The sequence below is a fragment of the Canis lupus genome, chromosome 26 (assembly GCF_011100685.1).
Source record: "Canis lupus familiaris isolate Mischka breed German Shepherd chromosome 26, alternate assembly UU_Cfam_GSD_1.0, whole genome shotgun sequence".
Lineage (NCBI taxonomy): Eukaryota > Metazoa > Chordata > Mammalia > Carnivora > Canidae > Canis > Canis lupus.
Window position 1 is genome coordinate 1,524,156 of NC_049247.1, and position 15,182 is coordinate 1,539,337.

General features: G+C 46.7%; 1 protein-coding gene across 3 annotated transcripts in view; it reads right to left on the bottom strand.

Moving 5' to 3' along the window:
• ADGRD1 (adhesion G protein-coupled receptor D1) overlaps nt 1-15,182 on the bottom strand; it is a 122,516-nt gene that overhangs the window by 82,170 nt on the left and 25,164 nt on the right. For 2 of the 3 annotated variants that reach the window (XM_038574710.1, XM_038574711.1), the window contains 5 exons: nt 14,004-14,183; nt 10,439-10,693; nt 6,735-6,799; nt 5,882-6,037; nt 2,042-2,101 (listed from right to left, as the gene is read on the bottom strand). In XM_038574710.1, coding sequence (XP_038430638.1) covers nt 2,042-2,101; nt 5,882-6,037; nt 6,735-6,799; nt 10,439-10,693; nt 14,004-14,183 — 716 coding nt within the window. The remainder of the gene's footprint in view (nt 1-2,041; nt 2,102-5,881; nt 6,038-6,734; nt 6,800-10,438; nt 10,694-14,003; nt 14,184-15,182) is intronic. The other variant, XM_038574712.1, reaches the window with a different exon arrangement.

The following is a 15,182-nucleotide window of genomic DNA, read 5'->3' on the forward strand; positions in this document are numbered from 1 at the left end:
CCCTCCTGGTCATTCCATATCTCAGCAGCAGCTCAGATCCAGCTGATGGGCCCTCGTCAGGCACACCACTACAGGGACAGGACCTTTCAGTGCCCTGGGTGTGCGGTGGCTGTGCCTCTCTGCCATCATGCCCTTTGCCTCCTTCCTGCCTTTCTGAAAAGCATCTGTCTGCTAAGGATCCTTAGCGCTCTCTCACAGATGCACACTCCATGAGAATCTAATGAGCTGGGAATAGAACATTGAGGCCAATTTTAGACATTTTCATTGAGGCCTGTGGCCTGATTTCAATCAGCAGAGCATGGCTAAACACATAGAAATCTGTGTCTCTCTGTAGTTCTGTGGGCAGTAGCTGATTAATACCTTCTCTTGAATGCACATTAGAGCCTTCCTAAGTCTGAATAGTTTCATGATTATTCATATTTTGTGGCAGAACATTAAGAAAAAATTACTTTATAATGATGCTGATAAAATAGGTCTGCTCAGGTCCTCCACTGGCCATTTTTTGGGGGTTCCCCATGCCGCAGTTCTGTACACAGAGTCCCTCTAGAAGCCTCCAGTCCCTCTGGATGGTTGTGCATTTTAAAAAAAAGAAATTGTTTCTAGGTAATACTAGATCAACTGTAAATTCAAATCCCTTGTTTTCCTCCCTTTGCTAGTGTTAACTCCATCTCATTCCATTTGAAACTGTTTAAATAAAAAGTTCATTAAATGTAAACCATACAGCAATCTCATTAATAACATTTCTGCCTCAAACTGGCAAATATTTTTTAAACCTTATAGGATATCAGGAGAATGAGCACTTTAATATTACAATGGTGTGGTTGCAACTCTGCTAAGCAAGGCAGTTGAGAGTCCTCCCCACTGCTGGACTTTGGAAGTCATGTTAAGACCACAGCATCAGAAAATGGACAGAGCCAGGACCCCAAAGTCACTGGACTGAGAGGCTCCTCGGACCCACTCCAGACTTTGCATGAGTGAGAAGTAAGTTTCAACTGTGCTATGCCACTGAGATGCAGGGGTCTATTTGTTACTGCAGCATAGCCTAGCCTAGCCTGACTGATCTCCCTACTGTCAGTGGAAACTGTCCTGCAGAGTCAAAGACAACCAGGTTAAATCAGACACACAGCGTATTTGTAGACTATGTGGGCAGGTAAGTGAAATAAAAGCAGAACGGGAAGGGGTGTGCTCAGGGTCGTGGTCCACCTTAGGACTTCAGGTATCTATTCTTTTATACATTTTTTACTATCTACAGTTTCTACCTTCACAACATATTAACTTGTTTTATTCATTAAATAGTAGGATCAATTAAGTTATTTTTAAAAAGAAAAAATTCTATTCTCCTTTCTAATTCTTTGGAGTTCAGGGGGAAAAGAAGCTTTTTTGGTTTTTACATTTATAACCATGAAATACACATTGTCACGTGTTCTACTTTTTTCACTTAATCTAGTGATCTTTAAACATAAAACATGTTTTTTTTTTATTACTACTCAAGAACAATGTGATGGTAAAACATATCTTATTAAAATGATAAACAGAGGGATCCCTGGGTGGCGCAGCGGTTTGGTGCCTGCCTTTGGCCCAGGGCGTGATCCTGGAGACCTGGGATCGAATCCCACGTCGGGCTCCTAGTGCATGGAGCCTGCTTCTCCCTCTGCCTGTTTCTCTGCCTCTGCCTCTCTCTCTCTCTCTCTCTCTCTGTGACTATCATAAATAAATTTTAAAAAATTAAAAAAAAATTTTTTTAAAAATGATAAACAGAGGTCAACCAAGTATACACTCAGGAAGAAATGCAACCATTTCCTTGCTTGGTGTTGAGGAGAATAATGTATCACTGACACATTCTTGAGCCATACAGAAGACATGGTACTTCACATCAGTTGTATCTGGTCAAAATGTGCTCTAATATTTCAGATTACAAAACTAAAAGATGCATCATTTCTCTTCAAGATGTGAATTGGGCCATATTTACACCAGTTCTAGGAAGTCACAGTGGTTCCCAAAGTGCATACGTTTTGAAGATCAAAATGTTCTTTTTTCTTACCTCTGATACATCAATCCAACTGGGCAGTTGAAGAACCTCTTCCATGGCTTTTAAGAAAGCCTAAAGGCAGACAAAATGACACTTCTTAGCATGTATCCTTAATCCTCAAAATCTCAAGACCTTTGATTACTCCATGTCTATTAAGCAATGGCTGGTTTGGATTTTACATGTAGTAATAAACAAAAATAGCTGATATCAGCATATTGGGTTATATTTTACAAGGTCCTTCAGGCCTACTATCTTACTTGTTCCCTGTGACAATCCATTCATCAGTGATAAGCATTCAGCTTAGTCATGGAGACTAAGGCACACACAGTGCCTAGGAGATAGAAGCAGCCCTCAGTAAATGACGGTTGAATGAATAAATGAATGAATGAACGGATGAACAAATCATGGCCCACTGAATATGCTTTCCTTGGGTAGAGAAGCCAAGCTGACATAAAACCACATGTGTTCATTGGAAATTACCTCTCCATAAAGAAGTTACTTGGGGACCTTTGGTCAAATCACCTTAAAATCATATTTGGTTTGGCTCACCATTTAAAAAAAATGAAATTAGCTTTTGACATTTTCAAATTGGAATATTTAAATGAAAATGTTAATTTCCTGCTTCTTTTGAGAAAAGCAGAAGCTTTGACCACCCCTAACCCACAGTCCCACATGGCCACCATTGGCAAAAGTGAAGCAGCAGCTTAATCAAACGTGTTCCTCAGTGTACCCTAGTCCTCGCCACTCCCTACTGCCTGACACCTAGTCTAGTCCCTCATTTACATCACTCATATCAGCCTTTAACTGTTTGTCTTCTATTGTAGACACAGAATTAAACTTAGAGCCTGAATTAAATCTCCCACATTTCCACCAAACTGCCATTTCCAGAAAAATCACATTCTTCCTCACTTTTAGACACTAAATATTTAGAGAATACATCATCAAAACCCCTCACTCCTTTATTATCTTTGATAAATACTTATTAAGACCCTGAAGGACAAAGCCTTAAGAACTAAGGATGAACAAAATATTGGACTTGAGGTCTAGTGGGGAAAATTTATAATCTAGTGCAGGAGTCAGCACTTCCTTAAAGAAAGATCACCTAGTATTTAGGCTTTAAGGCCATACAGTTCTGTCAGAAACACTCAACTCTGTCATTGTAATAAAAATGCAGCCACAGACACATAACTAAATGAGCATGTTCCAATAAAACTTTCTTACAAAAACAGGCAACACAGATTCGGCCTAATGGCTATAAACTGCTGACTTGTACTTTAGAGCAGTTTGGTGACATAAAAATATAATGTGAGCCACATTTCAACTTTTAAACTTTCTAGAGGCCATATTTTATTTAATTTTTTTGAGAGAAAGCACAAGTTTGCACAGGAGCTGCGGGGAGCCGGGGGGAGGCTGGAGAGGGAGGAGAATCCGGATCTCAGGACCCTGAGATCATGACCTGAGCCAAAACCAGGAGTCAGGGTTTAACCAACTGAGCCATCCAGGTACCCCTCTAATAGCCATACTCTAAAAGAAAAAAAAAAAAAAAAAGGTGAAACTAATTTTCATTAGTTTTTACAAAGTAATTTCTACTTAGTCCAATATATCTAAAATAGCACTTCAACATGCTAATATAAAAATTATCAATTCAATATTTTACATTCTTTTCTGTGTCCTCAGTGTTAGAAATCTGGCGTGTATTTTAAGCACATCTCAGTCTGAGTTGACCACAGCTCAAGCCCTCCCCAGCTGGATGTGGCTAACGGCCCCCGTATCACCTGGCACAGGACCTGACTTCTCACCATTTTCCTGCCCGATTGCTAGCGCTGAGAAGCCAGGGGACTTCATGGAAAATTAGATATTACTTCTCATGGAATCAGAGATGGGCAGGATTCGGGGCCAATCTGCAGGATTCCTCTGCAGGACACCCGGAGTCAGACCTCTCCACTGAGGTCCACGTCACAAGTCCCAAACCGAGGGCCCGAGGCTGAATGCGCCTCACAAATCTGCACGTAAGATCCAGGTACGGGGCCTCCCTTGCACAAGCGGAAGGGGCAGCCCTGCAGGTCAAACCCGGGGCTCCGAGCAGCGAGCCGCCACCGCTACGGACCGGCCGCCGTCCCTGCTCCCCGCCCCGCTTGCGGGCCCTGAGCACTTGGCCCGGGCAAGGCCAGGTGGCCCAGGGAGAGGCAGGGGAGAGAGGAAAGCGGAGCTTCCAGAGGAAGTTTGCCGTGCTGACCTGCAGTGGCGCCTACGCTCCAACAGGCACCCCCTCTCGGCTACAGACAGGCCCTGGCCTGGGTCCCCCACACGCCGCGGACCCTCGGCACCTTTGAACCCAGAGGTGCTCCCGCCCCGCAGCCTCGGCCCCGCCCCGCAGCCTCGGGCCCGCCCACACTCCTTGTGATTGGCTGAGCCGTCGTGCCCCGCCCGCTCCCCTGGGCCGGCGGTCACGTGACCGAGCTCCGCCCAATGAGCTGCGACGGGAGGTCTGCACACGGACCGCGGGAAAGACTCTCCTTCCGGGTCAAGACGCGTGGCCTCGTGGACTCCCTCAGGCACCGGCTGCCGGCGCGGGGCCTGGGGGCGGGTTGTCCCCGCCATTGGGTAACACGGAACTGTGCTGCGGCCGCAGGCCCCTGCTGTGCGGGAAGACCAAGCACCGGAACCCGGCACCCGCAGTGAAGCAGGCGGCCACCTGCCTGCACATACTCAGGGCTGGTGCGGGTTGTGGGCAGCCGGAGCCGCTCTCCTGGGAGGCCGAGGAGGTAGGGCGGCGGGGAGACCGGGGAGGAAGGGGGGCGGCGGGGGCCGTGGGGAAGCAGGCACAGCGCCAGGCCTCAGACTCCGCAGGCCGCGTGCGCCGCGCACGCCTGCACCCGGCTGGCCCCAGGGGTGGATGGGGACGCCTGGGAGGCTGGCTCTTGCTTCTCCCCGCGGGGGCAGGGGGCCGACGATGCCCTCTCTCCACGTGGGGGGCATCCCGCGCGTCTTTGCACGTGCTCCTCGGACCTGCCATCAGCCAGCAAGCCTGGCGGAATGAAGGAGCCTCCCAGAGCGCTCGCCGCGCGCCAGACGCTGCTCTCTGCAGGCGCACGAGCGCAGTCTCCTGTTGTCTCCCCGTATTGCCGCAGAACAGAGTGACCAAGGACACAGGGCACAGGGCAAGGAACCCTCGGGGAGATACAGCCCTGCACCCTGCACCCTGCCCCCCCGCACCCAACGTGGGACACTTTCCAGAAAAAACCCGCCCAGACATGCCTTCCCTCTCCACTTCAGCCAAGAGCCCCGGTGCTGAGATGGAAGTTAAGGCCACAGGAACCTTACCACCTCTATCTACCTCGACCCAGGAAGTATTTGGAGCAGAGTGGAAAGCAACCACACCTTGATTCCATGCCATAAATGGCCAGTTCACAAAGTGCTCTAGGTAACTTTGGCAATTCCCACCGGCCCACAAGTCACAACACTGTGGGTCACAGTGTGTGCAGACTGCAGCCTAGGGCTCCACAGCAACATCGACCCAAGACCCAGTCCCACCCTTTACCAGGTGCCGAGGTAGCCAGCAGAGTTTAGAACCAGAGATGCACGCCCAGATGGCCTTTGGCCAGGTAGATGCCGAGGTGGGAACATGACATGAAGGGCTAAGGCAGGGCTAAAGAGGCCCCAGCCAGCTGGGTAAGCTGGCTGGAGAGGCCACCCTATCCAGTTATGCATGAAAGTCTAAAATGCAGACTTTTATGTAAAAGCTCCTAACTTTTCTATAACTTTGTGCAGATTAAACAAAACACGCCTGTGGGCCAGGATCTGGCACTTTGTCATCCCTGATCAGCTAAGCACAGAAATGACTAGCTTTACCTTGGTGAGGTTCAGTGCCATTTCCTGTGACAGAGGCTTATCAGGTAATTTGTGAGACATGTTTTGCAGATAACTCAGTACAATTCCTGGACTCTGGAAGTTTTTTCTTTTCTCTGTCAAGTTGGTTATGATAGGATGGTAGGCATTGGTGGGCATCTGAAAGAAATGAGAGGCGTGAGTTCCGGCTAGGGACGAAAGCCAAGAAATCCCCTGGAAGTTCAGTGTGTCCTTTTGGTCTCGTGCCTCTTAAAGCCTATGACAACGGCAGTTGCACCTACTGCATATCAGGAGGCACTTTTGTGACACTAACACATACTAACTAACCTTTCATCCTCTGGACAACCTCAAGAAATATGTGACTACTTGAGAGATAAAACCAAGCACAGAAAGGCTTACCCAGAAATAAATGTGGAATTGGGGTTTGAACCCACATAGATGGTGTAAGAGTCTGTGCCCTCACTATTCCCATAGATTTCCCAAGTGAGGTGTAGTGGTGTGATTACAGGTAATGGCAGAGTCCATTTCTGTATGGACTGATCTTTCCTCAAATGTTGGGAGAAGCGGCAGAAAGAAAACAAGCATCAACACAGGTCCTGCCTGCCCAGAGATACTCTCAGCATTTGTGTCCCTGGACAGTCTGCTTTACTTCCTTTTGACCCCTGAGGCCACATAGCAGAGGGTTTTCCCTTTAGTCAGCCTGGGTATCCGGAATTCATGCCAAAGTTAGCTTCTCCTCCAGGGATGATTTCTTCCCAGACGCTAGACTGCCTACTGAAATTCAGTCCTGGCATAGAGGCTAAGCAGAAATTCTTCAACAAGGGGAGACAGAGCCGAAGTCAAAGTGCATGCTCACCATGGTGTTGGCTGGAGGTGTCATGAAGAAGCTTTGTGGTGTTGAAGACAACAAAGCATTCTTTCCTGGAAAAAAATCAGTAACGCTTAATTAAGGCCTGAAACGTGGTCAGTCTTTCACCATGAGGAAGACCTGTCTTTGTTCAAAATTCTTCAGCTTCAGACACATCCAAGAGAGCCTGAGAATGTTTTGAGTAGGAATGGTGCTGGAAAGATAAAGGGCTAGTAAATTAACTCAATAGACAAGATTGTATGGATTTTCCCAGGTCACATTACTTTCCTATTTATGTTTCAAATTGCTTTTGAACACCCTTCATGCAAGTCATCATATAAACGATGATTTTATACAAGCATTTACTGATTTCAAATAAATAGAGAACCAAAAGAAACAGCCTTCAACTACGCCTGGACTAGTTGAAGATGGAATAGAGAGGGCTGTTAATCTCTGGGCTGGGACGAACAATCCGTCCAGTCAAGCCTTCTTCCCAGACAGGTAAAACAAGACAAAGTAGTGGGGGGACTCTCCTCCTGAGCCCCTTCAACCCTGAGGATTCTAGTTCTTTCTACTCCATTTGGTTAATCATAAGTAATTACAAATAATGAAGATATCCAGCACCAAAAGCCATATTTGCTCTGCTCTACCTGTTTTCCACTGATGATTTCTAATTTAGCATTTTCTGGTAAGAAAACAGACTAACTAGATACTCTACCTCATTTGTGGAATATCCCTCAAGGTTGCTTGGGGTGACTTAAGGAAATGACCTCATCACCCCTAGCTAGTTGCAGTAGTAACCGGCCCCCTGGGTTGGGGAGGGGCCAGGTAGCTGGGAGACAGACACGGAAGGGGAGACACTGCCTGAACAACAAGAGCCCCAAACATTCCGTTCCCCAAGTCAGAGCGATATTCATTCAAGTGCCAAGGAGTGACAGAGGAGTCACACTGAATTCACGTATAACTCACATGAGTCCACAAAATAAAGTGCAAGACAGTGAGGATCAGCCTAGCCATCCTGCCCACCCTCAGCTGAGGACCGTGTGAGGCTGAGAGAAGAAGGGAGAATCTTCTGTGTCCTCTGGCAGTCTCAGGTCCCAAAGGGCTCTTATTTTGTTGGCCTCTGTTTGTGTGGGTGTGTTTCTAGTGTCCAAAGATACATACTTGAAAATCAAGACTAGATGCAGCCTTCTACTTCCTCTGGTTCTTTGTGTGGCAAAGCCTCTGTGTGAATTAGAAAAGGTCACCCCATCTGGTCTGTTCTGGCTAATAAATTAGAAGAGGATGCCCCCTCTGGGCAAGTCACACAGAGAAATGCCTGCTCTGAGCACATGTTTTGTGTGCAGACAGGGCTTTATGCAAAGAACAAGTTCTGCTTCCTGCGGACCAGCCCCAGCAGAGCCCTGGCCTGGGGTAAGAGATGCTGGATCTCAGCACAGATGTCTATCTGCCTGCTGCTGACCTGAACCTGTGGCTCTGACAGACTGACCCACATGAGCAGTCCAGGGGACTCCAGGTCATTTTCTATATATGTGCTTTATGTCATGTGACCTGTCTTCAGAACTGAGTCCCCAAGCACTATGGGGTCTGATGGGTCTAGTTCTGGTTCAACAAAGATGCATGCAAATGCTCCCTGGGACACACAGATGTTAATGCAAACACCTTTCCTAAATACCTCCCCCCCCAAAAAAAAAAAAAAAACCAGACACCACCTTCAGAAGGCACAGAGGGCGAGGTGATCTGAAACACTATGTCAGGTGTGGGGCTGATGCTTCTCATCCCTGAGCCCTGGGATGTCCTGGGGACAAGGATTTGTTGGGATAACTGCAAGAACCAGAAACAGCAACACCTCTTTCCAGTGTTAATAAAATGGCAAAGTATCAGGAAGGCAGGATTTTTTTTGAGGCTTTCAATAATACATGTACAGATGACATCTTGGTCTCAAAATGACAAATTTCTGAATCTTGGGCTATAAAATGCAGGAGATTGACATCCTTTTTTATTATACAGGACCTATATATTGTCCTTATGTCACTTGTGTGAAAGGAATGAATTCTACTTTCTCAGTGAAAAATGGGTGTCAAAGGCTGCAATGGACAGAGACTTCCTGCAAGCACAGTGACTGTGCCCTGCTTCCAAGACCAGCAGCCACAGTCATCTTTGGGGAGGCTGACCACACTGCCATGTCAGGTGGACTATGATGCAGACTTAAGGCAATCAGCATATTCTCCACCCTCAGCCACAGTACTTGGTTTCTGGGAAACACCAGATCAATCTGATGAAATGAGAGTCATGGCCAGCCCTGCTGCAGGAGATGACAGAAAAAGGAAGCCCTTCGTCTTCGGCAGAGGATGGGATGGAGCCCTGGAGGGAATGGCAGCCATGCTGGCACCACAAGAAGGAAGCAGAGAACACAGAAATTCCTAATGATATGTGAAAACCTAGAGCAAACGGGTCTTGAAGCAGATTTTCTCTTCTTGTTTCCATTGTGTGAGATTTTTTAACTTTGGCATAAGTCACATTAGTTGTGTTTTCTGTCATGTAACCACAAACCCCTAACAGCTAAGGGATTTACTGTCAGAAGTTGAGGGGCGGCAAGCCTTTCAGCTCCTGGTCCTGGCATTCCCCTGCTGCTCTGGTGTCCACGCAGTGGCCAGCTGACAAATGTTTATGAGTGACTGTTGTTTTCTGGCAGATTATTTCTTGTTGAAATAAAGATTCAGTACATTCATGTGTTGGCAGAATGAAAATGGAATGAAGGGAAAGTATTAATCTTAAAAACAGTGAAAATGTTGCAAAAACCTGCCCCATGGCATTCTGCTGATGCCTTACACCTGTCACATGATATCTCCATAGCCCCCAGCTTTCTGGGACATAGGTACTACTATTTCCATCATTTCAAAAAAAAAGAATGCTGTGACTTGGAAAGATTAAGACACAAAAAGTCACATATTACATGATTCCAGGTATGTGGAAGACCCAAACAACAGAAGTCTGTAGACACAGAAAGTGGATTGGGGTGGCCAAAGGCTGGGAGGGGAACACAAGGAGCAGTAGCTGGTGGGTGCTGGGTTTCTTTCAGGGTTCTGAGACTGTTTTAAAACCAGAGAGGATGGCTGCACAATGTAGTGAACATAGTACCACAGGACTGTATACCTTCAAATGGTTGAATTTATGTTACATGAATTTTACCTCAACAAAAGTAATTTCCCAAGTCCCACAGGTCATCATGGCTGAGTGAAGATTTGAACCCAGGCTTCCTGTCCCTCAGGCCCTATTTCTGAACAACCACTCTGTACTGAGCAAGAAGGGGGCATCCTTTGGGGTCCCTGAGCACCCACCAGAGTCTGGCATACAGAAGGCACCCGATAAACATTTGTTGATCAAATGCATTAATGGATCTGGAATATCTATCCCCAAAGCTGTCTGTAATCATCCATCATGTACAACTTGAAAACCCGTGGTGACCAGCAGGATATTCATCTCAGTGTCTCTCCTCTAAGTTGCCAGTTACTCCATCTTAAGAAACAGGTGTTCTAGAGAAATGACTGTATTTATGAGGTTCATCAGGATTCCTCGCAGCCTGCAGCACAGACGGCCACCTCAGGAGAGTGGAAAGTGAGAAATGCTAGTAAGGGAGGTGGACAGAAGGAGCCTTTCCCTTCCAGAGATGGGCAGAGCTGGCCTGAGCCCTCCCCGCCATGCCCACTGACCAATGGCAGCTGTGAAGTACATCGCGATCTCGTCCGGGGTCAGGACCCGCTCCCAAATGATGAACTCATCAAAAGCTCCATCTTCATAATGCTTGGTCTCATCCTGCTCAGACCCTATCACGAGGTTGACGCTGGGCTCCCCGTAGGCATGAGATACTTTGCCACTTGGGTCAGAGGTGCTCAGGGTCCCATTGACGTAGACTTTCAAACCCTCCTTGGATTTCCATGTAAACAGGACATGAGTCCAGTAGGGACCTAGAGAGAGCAAAGGTCACTGTTCTGCTGATGTGAGAAGAGCTCCCCATGCATGTGTCTCCCAGTTGTTAAGCACATCCCTTTTGAGATGATTAGTCACTTTTAACCTTGGTGGTGAGTCATAATATGGATCACTTTCCTGAGTCTTTTGAAGTACAGGGAAGAAATTCCTGCCCCTAAAATCCCAGAAGCAGTCCAAAGAGACCCTTTGCTATTTTAAATTGGATCCTTTGATATTTAAAATTAAAACTAGGTATCCCTGGGTGGCGCAGAGGTTTGGCGCCTGCCTTTGGCCCAGGGCGCGATCCTGGTAGACCCGGGATCGAATCCCACATCGGGCTCCCGGTGCATGGAGCCTGCTTCTCCCTCTGCCTGTGTCTCTGTGCCTCTCTCTCTCTCTGTGACTATCATAAATAAATAAAAATTTAAAAAATAAAATTAAAAATAAAATTAAAACTAAATAATAGGTAGTGGTCATGACTTGTTCAAAAAAATTTTTTGGTCCTGCCTAGGCCATCATAGTGCAGGTCAATAAAATCTATGTGGCAATAAAATTTATCTAAGAGCCTGATTCAGCCCACAAAATTTGGTATCCACCTCTGCTCCAACATAGTACATGTGATATTAACCAACACGGTGGTACCATGGTAGGCAGGGCCACCCTCCTGGCTCATTCTCTCTGGCATGAGAACCACGGTCACCAATAAGAGGAATGTTTGTCAGACTTTGACAGAAGCTTGCCCCACAAAGGGCCTCACTTCATTTTGCAAGTGTTGTGTTAAGACATCTCATGGGCTTGCTTTTGAAAGGAACAAGGCAGCTCTTTAAAGGCATGTATCACTTCAAGCCAGGCATCATCTTAAATCACCCAGCAATCGAAACAACCACCCTTTATTTCTAGAGATGGCAACTCCAAGAAGATTTTTCTCCAACCTAAGTCATCAGAATTATACTTTTGGTAAATTGTCCCCAAATCTTCCCTTATAATAATTACAGAAATCTGAGTAGACTCTGGTGCAATTAGCTATTGGGACTGCATCAAAATAAAAGCTTCTGCACAGTGAAGGAAACAACAAAACCAAAGGGAAGCCTACAGAATGGAAGAAGATATTTGCAAATGACATACCTGATAAGAGTTAGTATCCAAAATGTATAAAGAACTGATACAACTCAACACCCAAAACAAATAATCCAATTTTTAAAATGGGCAGAAGATATGAATAGACATTTCTCCAAAGAAGAAGACATCCACATGGCCAAAAGACATAAAAAGATGCTCAACATCACTCATTATCAGGGAAATGAAATTCAAAACACAATGAGATATCACTTCACAGAATGTGTCAGAATGGCTAAAATCAAAAACACAAGAAACAACAGGTGTTGGCAAAGATGTGGAGAAAAAAACCCTTGTGCACTGTTGGTGGCAATGCAAACTGGTGAGGCACTGTAGAGGACAGTATAGAGGTTCCTCAAAAAGTTAAAAATAGAGCTACCCTATAATCTAGCAATTGCACTAGGAGGTATTTGCCCAAAGAATACAAAGATACAAATTCAAAGTGATACATGCATCCCTATGTTTATAGCAGCATTATCTACAATAGCCAAATTATGGAAGTGGCCCAAGTGTCCATGGACTAATGAATGGATAAAGATGGCGGATATATATAATGGAGTATTACTCAGCCATAAAAAGGAATGAAATCTTGCCATTTGCAATGACATGGATGGACCTACAGAGTATAATGCTAAATAAGTCAAGACAAATACCATATGATCTCACTCATGTAGAATTTAAGAAGCAAAACAAAAGGAGACAAACCAAGAAACAGATTCTTAACTATAGAGAACAAACTGGAAGTCAGAGAGAGGAAGGGGTTGGGGGCTGAGTGAAATAGGTGATGGGGATTAAAGAGTACTCTTATCATGATGAAAAATAAAATAATTTTTTAAGAAGATCAAGTTCTGTAAGTCAATCACCCAGCAATTGCTCAGGATTGTGCAGCTCTCTAATTTTGAGTCCCTGGAGAGCGCTTGGGTCCTAAATGGGTCCAAAGTTTTATTGCCTTTGAGTTCAAAGCAAGAATAACAAATTTCTTCAATGAACAAACAATGTATTTGCCAGGCAGAAATGTTTACAATTCTTAAATCACCCAGCAGTTGATTTAAGATTTTCTTCTTCTGGGAAGAAAAACAGAGTTCAGTAGACTTTACCTTAAAATATGTTGAAGAAACCTACTAGGTTTCTACTAGTAGAAACCTACTAGGTGCCCCCATTCAGCATCAGCCCCAAGGAGCAGAGATAAGACTCTTATAGAAGAACCAGACCTTGGGTAGAACATGATAAGCACCATGAACAAGATACAGGTAGTTCTGTATAGGGCAGGGGAGGCAGATTCCCCCTGGCCTGGGGTCAGAGAAAGCAAGTAGGCAAGATTGTCCCAGACCTGTTACAGAGGCAAGGTAGAGGTTCAAGCTTGGGGTGAGTGAGTAAGGCTCCTGGCTCACAGGTAGGATGGTACAGAGAGGGGTCTGACCCAGCCTGTTTGGCTCCAGAGTCATCCATGTCTTTTAACAACTGAGACACACAGCCTCTTGAAATGGCCCAGAAAGTGAATTGTCCTTAATATCTCAGGTACCATTTCCTACTGGAGGCCTTCCTTCTATCCCCCTCCCCCTCCACGCATCCCTCCTAGCCTTCAGCCCAGACTGGACTCACCCTCAATGTCACCCCAATACTTCTCTTCCTTACCCAGTTTCCACTTGAGACCCTATGCTCCTCCAGCTTCCTGCCCCAGGCCTCTGACCCCTGCCCTGTGGCAGGACCTGATCTCATGCCACAGAGAAAGCAGGAATCTCCAGACAGAGCCACATGGCCCTGCAACACCCACCTGCAAACTCCCCCACTGTCTACACAGCCCCATGATGTCCCCCATTCGTCCCAGAGCATCACCACCCTCACCCCCACTTCCTTGCCTAGTCTTCAGCCTCTGTTCCAAAAGATTTTCATATCCTAAATATTGCCATATCTATACCATTTTAAAGGGGAGGAGGAGGAGGAACAGGAGAAGAAGAAAGGCAGCAGGGGGAGAAGAGGGAGGGGAGACGGCCGGAGGGGAGGGAGCCAGGGAGCCAGGAGAGGAGGGAGAGGTAGAAACAGTATCCTGCACAACCTGGTCAAGTCCCATCAGCACTTCCCCTCTAGGACAGGGCAGCTGAGGCCGGCACACAGCTGGGGTGGGAGGGAGTGCGGGCACCTGGCTGCCGGCTGCTGGGCCTCTCCAGCAGGTGTCCCCAGGCAGGCCCTTACCTGGCGGGCTGAAGGTGGCTTCCCACGTCATGGAGTTCTCCCGTGTATACAGCTCCACAGAGCCCTTGCCACCACTGGAGCAGACTTTGAAGCCATCAGAAACTACCTGTCCCCTGTAAGCAGAAGGGGTGGGCCTGGACTGCTCTCCTTGTGTCTTCCAGAAGAAAGAAAACGTGACTCCTGAAGGAAGGGAAGGCACAGGGTCAGGACTGACAGACCACAGAGGGGAACCCGCCCTCAGAAGCAGGTCCTTGTCTCGGCTCCTAACATCCATTTGAGAAGCCATCTTTTTCTCACTCTAGAGATGATGCATGTTCCAATCAGACAATATTTATCAAAGCCCAGTAAGTACTGGACACTTTCCCAGGAGTTCTGAGTGAATCATCTCCTTCAGTATCGTAAACCCTGGTTAACATCCCCATTGTGCAAATGCGGGCACTGGGGCCAGCTTGCCCAAGGTCAGCAAGCCAGCATCGAAGCAGGATCCAAGAGGAAGCCTTGTGGCCCCAGAGCCCACAGATCTCAACAACCTGCACCCTTCTGTCCTTACCCCTCCTTTCTATCCAGAAGCATCCATATGGTCTGTCCCTCTAAAACCTTTCCTGCCAGTACATTTTACAAAGAAAGGGACCAGCTCAAGCATACTAGCTTATAAGCCACATCTTTAAAAAACTTCCTGCATCATGAGCTTCCTCCAATGTCCATAAATAGACTTTTCACACCGTCGTGCTGTATGTCTACACAGTGTTATATTCTAAATCAGGGTCACACAGCTTCCTTCAGCTCTTCATTCTCCAGACAGAACTGGAAGCTAAAACCTTCTGGCATATGTTTGGACTCTGTGCCTTTAGGATGTGTTCCTAGTGGGGAATTCCCAGTCCAAAGGGAAGCCCACTTTTAAGGTTTTGGCATTTACAAATAGTTCCAACAGAGGAACAGGGGGAGTCCGCGGAGGCCCTTTGAAGACACCCTGCATCCTACCACGTGAACTAAGTGCTCTTCACTCAGATGTGACTATGAACAAGTTGGCTCCATGGTCACTGCATCTTACCTGAGAGTAAGTCCAGTTCTTGGTGGTGGAGACCCTGTTCCACAGTCACCCTGCAGGCCTGGAGGCTGGACTCCTGGGTGAGGGACATATGGGCGGAGCTGGCCAGAGGCTCAGCTGCATTTCAGGTT